The following is a 7,748-nucleotide window of genomic DNA, read 5'->3' on the forward strand; positions in this document are numbered from 1 at the left end:
TTGAAGAGAAAGGAAAAGGATGGACCTTTTTTTTTTGAAGTCCTTCCCTTGAGTTTGTTAATCTGTTAGATGTACTAGTAACATTTTTTTATCTTCTATATTTTATTTTTAAGGTGTAGGAACACATAGAGACCACCTTCAAGATTTTAACTTGTTTTTCTGGATTCTTCACCTATATTGCTATCTCCTAAAAGGTTTTTATGTCCTGTCTGTCACAATTTGTGTTGAATTTCGCTGTAATTTTGTGTTAACTGTTGCGAAATTGCCTATTGGATAATTTGAGGTCAGGTCTTTTAGATTTACATCATGGTACTGTTTTGAGTTCTAATATTAGTAATTGAGGCATGAATGCCTATGTATTTGGATAATTTGAGGCCTGAGGCCTTTTACATATGCTAATGGTTGTATTGCTTTGATGTTAGTAATTTGAAGCAGAAGAGGCACTGAGGCAGAGATCTTTCGACTTTGCATCTTGTAATATTTTTATCCTTGAAGTCATGATTTTGAAGCAGAAGGGTGTCTTCTTTCAAGATTGTGCTGAAATTACTTTCTGTCTCCCTTAGGTAACCTTCCGCCGGCGTAAAAAATATTATTTAGTTAAGATTAGCAGTAGTAGAACTAAGCTTAGCACTATTTCCCGGAGGACAGGGAAAATATCAATATTTGACACAGTTAAGATCTGAATTTTCAATTCATAATTCATTATCACCAATTACTTGGTTGACTCTCTGAAATTTATAGGCTGAACAAACTGGTTTTAGGATAAGATATGTTGTGTTCTGACACTCATTTTTTAAATCGTTGTAGAAATGTTTAGAGTAAAAAATCCTCTGTTTCTGGCTTTGATTTCTAACATTCATTGATTATTGTTTGGTTAGCAGGTTGTTCCTGTCTGGCTTTGTTGCTTGCCTATAAAATGTTATTCAGTAGAGACTATAGTTATGCATGACCAACTTTGTCAAATGTTCTAAAGGTAGAATACTGATTTGTGGTACGCATATATCTGTTAAATGTTTTAATGTTAGTCATATGTTTTTAGTTTTTACACACTTGCATTCAATTTCAGGTCAGATACAGAACTTATAGGTCCCAACACTCATTATCTTCTCAAAGTAGTTGCAGTTTTTACTGAGGTAAAACCATTGTTCTATTAATTTCAATTTTCTTAGTCACTGTTGTTCAATATAGGTTCTTCCTTTTCCCTTCAGCCCTTCTACAATGTGTGTATTTAACAACATGTATGGTCTATATATTATGTGCTGGAAATGATCTTGCATATCATTTTCATGACTTTACACTGCCACATTTTGAAGGATGTAAATGTAATGATAGCTGGTCATGTATGCATTTTTCTTGAAATGTATGTACATTATAATAAAAGCTTATATAAAGATTAATGTCTACAAGAAAACACTATCAATATATACCATTTAAAAACACTTCATTAGCATATTTTGAGCCGTTTTGCCCATCATAGTGTCATAAGTGTAAGTGATCCATTTCCCTTAAAAGACTTGATTGTGTTGGCACTGAAGGAAAGATGATTTAGATTCAGAATTTAAAGATGAGGACAACCTCAAAGAAGACTGCAGAAGTAATCTCCCTCTTGTTTTAGATTAACTGGCTGTTTAATGAATGCTATTTATCTCTTCCTATAATCTTTTAAATAAACATATGGAAACTTTTTTACACTCCAGAAGAAAGAGGGTGAGCCTCGATGCAACGATAATATTGTTACTTATCAAGAGGCTATAGGTTCAAATCTTGGAAATAGTCTCTTCGCTTGCGGTAGTTAAGGTTGCATACATCTACCCTTCTTAAACCCTACTAGGTGGGAGGCTCGTACATTGGAACGTCCTTTTGAAACACTTTATTAGAAGCATGGATACGAATGTCGTCAATACTAATGAAATACTCCCTCCATAAGGCACAATTTTACCATCTTTTCTATAATTTGTGCTACTCAAACTTTTCCTTAATGTATTCATCTCTAATCCTATCTTGTCTATTGTGTTTACTTATCCAACACAATATATTTAGTTTCATGTAACATTGCAGGTCTTATAGTCGTGCGTTAAAACTTCTCCTTAAGTTTGAATGATACTTTTTTATTACATATGACATGAGACACTCCACCCTTTCATCCCACCCGCTAGAATCCTATGGTTTACATTTTTGTCAATTTTCCCATTGTCTTGCTTGATTGACACTCTAGTGACTTGTGATATGGTGTGATCCCTAATCTTTACCTTTATAGAAGGGTCTGTTCGACTATTGCTAAACTTACACTCCATATACTCCATCTTACTTTCACTTAAACGAAAGTCATTTGCTTCTAAAGCTTGTCTCCACATTTCTAGATTCTCATTTAATTCCTCTTTGTGTCTCCCACAAATAGGATATAATCCGCAGAAAGCATGCGTCGTGACATCGTTTCTTGCAGGTCTTATAGTCGTGCGTTAAAACTTCTCCTTAAGTTTGAATGATACTTTTTTATTACATATGACATGAGACACTCCACCCTTTCATCCCACCCGCTAGAATCCTATGGTTTACATTTTTGTCAATTTTCCCATTGTCTTGCTTGATTGACACTCTAGTGACTTGTGATATGGTGTGATCCCTAATCTTTACCTTTATAGAAGGGTCTGTTCGACTATTGCTAAACTTACACTCCATATACTCCATCTTACTTTCACTTAAACGAAAGTCATTTGCTTCTAAAGCTTGTCTCCACATTTCTAGATTCTCATTTAATTCCTCTTTGTGTCTCCCACAAATAGGATATAATCCGCAGAAAGCATGCGTCATGACATCGTTTCTTGGATATTCTCAGTAAGCACATCCAAGACCAATGTAAACAAATTTAGGCTCAATACTGACACTTGGTGTAGTCCTTTGACAATAGGAAAATCTTCTGAGAACCCATCTCATGTTCTAACTGGTCTTAACCCCATCATACATATCCTCAATTGCTTGAATGAAGGTAATTCGAACATTGTTCTTCTCTAGAGCATTCCACAAAATCACTCTAGGCACTTTATCATATGTCTTCTCCAAATCAATAAAGATCATGCAAAGTCCCTTTGGTTCTTTCATTATTTCTCCATCAATCGCCGCAACAAGTGTATAACCTCCATTACCGTCTTTGTCTTAACCTCCGTTCAATTATCCTTTTTCACTCACGAGCTTAATCCTCCTATAGTTTGCACAATTTTGTATATTGCTTTGTTCTTATAAATATGAATTAAAATATTTCTCCTCCACTCGTCTAACATCTTCTAAGTCCTCATTATCTCAACAAAAAACTTTGTGAGCCAACTAATGTCCTACTCTCTTAAAGCCTTACAGACCTCAATAAGTATATTATCTGGTCCAACCGTTTTGTTATTCTCCATCATTTGAAAGTTTATTTCACCTCCAACTCCCGAATTCTATGATAAAATGTATGATGTTGATCCTCAACTTGTGTGTTTAGCATATCAAAAAGTAAGGAATCACGTCTCTCATTGAAAAGTTTGTGAAAACATTCTTACATCTTTCCTTAATGTCTTTATCATTCACAAAAAGTTTTCCCTCTTTATCTTTAATGCATTTCACTTGGTCTAAGTTTCTTATCTTTCTTTTCCTACCGTTTGCAAGCCATTGACACTTACCCCCCCCGGTACCTATAGATTTGTATAACTCATCAGATGTTTTATCTTTAGTTTCACTGTATGCTTTTTTGTCCTTTTCTTAGCTACATTTTATTTTTATGAACTTGTAGTATTTTTACACAAAGAACATGATATATAACATTGCATTTTCACCTTAACATTCACTTGGACGTTGTCGTCCAACCACCATGAATCTTTACCCTTTGGTTGAAAGACTTTAGATTCTCCTAGCATCTCCTCTATTATCTTTCTAATTCCTTTGATTATCTCCTCCCAAATATCATTAACATTTCCTTATGTCTCACAAAACCCTTCTTCCAAATTCCTTTAATTGAGGGGACACATGACAAATGATCGTGTGTCCCGGGAGCTGAAATCGCCAAATTGAGCGAGAGGCTGCCACAACTAGGTCATTGATCATCGACAGGCATGTCGTGCTCCCCCTTTTCATGCTCGTCTTGCAACATTCCAGGCTTCATATTTTACAAATCAAAGGGAACTGCCTAGGCCTACATCATCTCTATCTTAGAAAGAATTTGTCCTCAAATCTAGAGGACTCTTGAATTACTTCAATTTTTTATTTGCATACCCTTGTAGAGGACTTGTTCTCCTCTGTTGTGTGAACTCCAAATCCCTCAGGGTCAAACACAACCTTCACAAAATCACCTTTGGCCTTCCTTTGTTTGTTTTTTCTCTATGAACAATCCATGAATCTAGTTGCACATGACTACAAGGCAAGACTTATGATCCCTCCCCATCTCTTGTGTTCGGCTTCAAATATTTTTGGTAAATCAAAAGATTTTACCAATTCCAAGTGTATGACTTTTTAAATGTGGTGGATGTATAATGAAGCACTAGGACTCATGTGAATGTATTTCTTCCTCAAGCACTGCAATTTGTCCTCCAATTTGTGTATAAATAAATGACTAGCTTTAATTCACAAATTTTCCTACTCTTTTTTCTTTTTCTTTTCTTTTCTCTCATTTTCCCCCTCATTTTCTTCTCTTTCTCTATTTTTTCTTTTAGTTGCTTTCGATCGTCATACATCTCTCTTGGAGACAAGGGTACAAGAATTCTTATCTGTCCACAATGCCAAAAACATGATTTATTAGTAAAATCATCATTGTTTGGCCTTTTATTATTATCCATGGTTTACCAAGCAACCGATCACAAGTTTCCATATGCATTATATCACATAAAAAATATCAACATATTTCCAAGTAGAAAAAGAAACTTCCACTTTATTGCCCTCCAAAAATTTCAGGATCTAGTTTTGGCACTAATCTAGTGCTAGCAAAATTAGAGCATTTATTACCATCAATGATTTGAGAACATAACCTCCATTGGACATGTCATCTCATTTGGAAGCGTTGTTTGTTCTTAACAATGGATGTCATCGATCTTGGGACTCGTGAGTTATGGTTCACGAAACTCAATCCTAGAGTTGAGCTTTGATACTACTTGATATGATCCTCCTTGAAGGAGGTCAGCTTTGTCAATCGTTCTAGGGTAGAGTTGCCAAAGGAATGCATAATCGATAAGAAGGATAATTGGAATGAGGTTCATAAAACAAAATAATGCAGAAATAAGAACAAAGATGCATAAAAATTATGAAAAAGATGAATATGGTGATGGTGGAAAGACAAGAAAAATGGAATGATGATTGTGGTGAAATGAAGCCACACCCAACGGGTGGATAATAAGTTACAACAGGCGTCACAATGGTAAAGTGTTAGGAATAGGGGTAAACCCCTTATTAAAAACGTGTATGTTAGGAGAAATAAAGCAGAAAAGGAAGGTAGTTAGAAGTTAGTTAGATAGGAAAGGTTATAAATAGAAAGTAGAGGAGGAATAGGGGGGTTATCTGATAATTGGGAGGGAAACTAACTGACTGAGGAGTCAGTTATCCATAGGGGAGGGAAACACTGTTGTAACATTGAAGTTCTAAGAAATTAATACAAAGTTCATTCAAGATCAGTTGAAGATCTTGAATTCTTTCTTCTCTTAATTCTAATTCTTTTCTTCTGAAAAATCCAGTTCTAACACTGGTATCAGAGCACCATCCTGGTGCCCTGATTTCGCACGCTTCTATCAAGATCTCTGCGCATGGTTTCAACAAGAGGAATGGCACGAAACGCTGAAGAATGGGTCCAAGAACGAGAGGATATGAGAAGGGAGAGGGAGGAACAACGAAGTCGTAACGAAATGAATGAGGCCAGAATGAAGAGACTGGAGGAGGCCCTGGTTCAACTCACAACTAGGGCTAGGGTTCCTAATCCACGAGACGAAGGAAGTGAATTTGGGGGAGAGCATGATTTCAGGGCAAATCGAGGAGGAGAACGATGGAGGAAACTCGAAATCCCTATCTTTTCAGGGGAGGATGCTTTTGGCTGGACCCATAGGGTGGAAAGGTATTTCGTATTAAAGGAGGTCACGGAGGAAGAGAAAATGCAAGCTACCTTGATGGCTTTAGATGGCAAGGCGCTGAGCTGGTACCAGTGGTGGAGTAGGTGCAATCCTCATTCGTCGTGGGAGGGATTCAAGGTGGCAGTGGTGAGAAGATTCCAACCTTCCATGGTGCAGAACCCGTTTGAAAGGTTGCTGGCATTAAAACAAGAGGGGACAGTAGGTGACTATGTGGAGGAATTTGAGAAGTATGTGGGAGCACTCAGGGAAATTGAACTAGAATTTGTAAAAGGCGTTTTCTTGAATGGACTCAGAGACGACATCAAAGCTGAGGTAAGGTTGTTTGAACATCCAAGCTTATCCGAGTTAATACATAAGTCCCTGTTGATTGAGGAAAAAAATGTGATTGTAAGGGGGAGGGAGAATAACAACCACTTTGCAAGGTCTACGAGTTACTCAAGATCTAGTGTCCCTACTAAATCCATCACTGTAGATTCGAAGCCTTGGACAGAAAGGAAGTCTAACCAATCTTCTGTAGGGAGTGTTTCCCTTAATAGGAACACCTCTCAAGCAGGGGAAGGGGGAAGGAGTAGAGGAACAGGGTTCAAACACCTCACTACAGTGGAGATGAAGGAGAAGAGAGAAAAGGGACTCTGTTTTCGGTGTGATGAACCTTTTAATAGGGATCACAGATGCAAGAACAAACAGTTGAGAATGCTTTTGATGGAGGAAGATGAAGAGGAATCTGAGGAAGGCTCTGAAGTGGCCATGGAGACACAATTGCAATCTCTTCAGCTGTCACTTTGGGCAATGGCGGGGTTAACCAGTGTCAATTCATGGAAGGTTACGGGGTGTTTACATGATAGGAAAGTGATCATACTCATTGACTGTGGGGCCTCCCACAACTTCATCTCTTCCCAGTTGGTGGACCAGTTGCAGCTTGGGATACAAGCTACTCCCAAATACGTGGTGGAAGTGGGGGATGGGCATCGCATTCACTGCCAAGGAAAATGTGCTCAAGTGAAATTGGAGTTGCAGGGGTTGGAAGTAGTCCAGGAATTTTATCTGTTTGAATTAAAGGGGGTAGATCTGGTTTTGGGTCTGGAATGGTTGGCTAGCTTGGGAGAAGTAAAAGCAGATTTTGGCAAATTGGAGTTAACTTTGCAAAAAAGAGGAGTAGTTCATAAAATTAGAGGGGACCCATCTCTTACTAAGACTCTACTTCCCCTAGGAGCCTTCATGCAGGTATTGAAGGAAGAAGGTGAAGGAATTATGTTGCATTATGATGATCCAGAAGACCTATCAGAAATAACTACCTCTATTCCAGCAAGGGTGGAAGCAGTGTTGCAGTTGTTTAAGGGAGTTTTTGCAGATCCTGAGGGCTTGCCTCCTATGAGAAAGTAGGATCATGCCATCTACCTAAAAGAAGGAGCAAACATACCGAATTTGAGGCCTTACAAATACCCTCATTACCAAAAAACAGAGATTGAGAGGTTAGTGACAGAAATGCTGCAAGCAGGGGTGATAAGACCTAGCATAAGTCCTTACTCAAGTCCCATTATTTTAGTTAAGAAAAAAGATGGAGGTTGGAGATTCTGTGTGGACTACAGGGCACTTAATAAGGTAACTGTTCCTAACAAATTCCCCATTCCTATCATAGAAGAATTGTTAGATGAGTTAGGGGGA

At 37.7% G+C, this 7,748-nt stretch overlaps 1 protein-coding gene and 1 long non-coding RNA gene across 2 annotated transcripts; both read left to right on the forward strand.

Annotated features, from left to right (window-relative positions):
- The first annotated feature begins 675 nt into the window (after positions 1-675).
- LOC109340889 lies at positions 676-3,980 on the forward strand. Its single transcript, XR_002106857.1, has 2 exons — positions 676-973; positions 1,067-3,980. It is a non-coding gene; the product is annotated as an uncharacterized LOC109340889 (long non-coding RNA).
- Positions 3,981-5,762: 1,782 nt separating this feature from the next.
- On the forward strand, positions 5,763-7,466 carry LOC109340890. Its single transcript, XM_019578653.1, has one exon. It carries the CDS (start codon positions 5,763-5,765, stop codon positions 7,464-7,466), a length of 1,704 nt encoding a protein of 567 aa, XP_019434198.1.
- Positions 7,467-7,748: the final 282 nt, after the last annotated feature.

Source organism: Lupinus angustifolius, unplaced genomic scaffold (genome assembly GCF_001865875.1).
Source record: "Lupinus angustifolius cultivar Tanjil unplaced genomic scaffold, LupAngTanjil_v1.0 Scaffold_276_43, whole genome shotgun sequence".
NCBI classification, from domain to species: domain Eukaryota; kingdom Viridiplantae; phylum Streptophyta; class Magnoliopsida; order Fabales; family Fabaceae; genus Lupinus; species Lupinus angustifolius.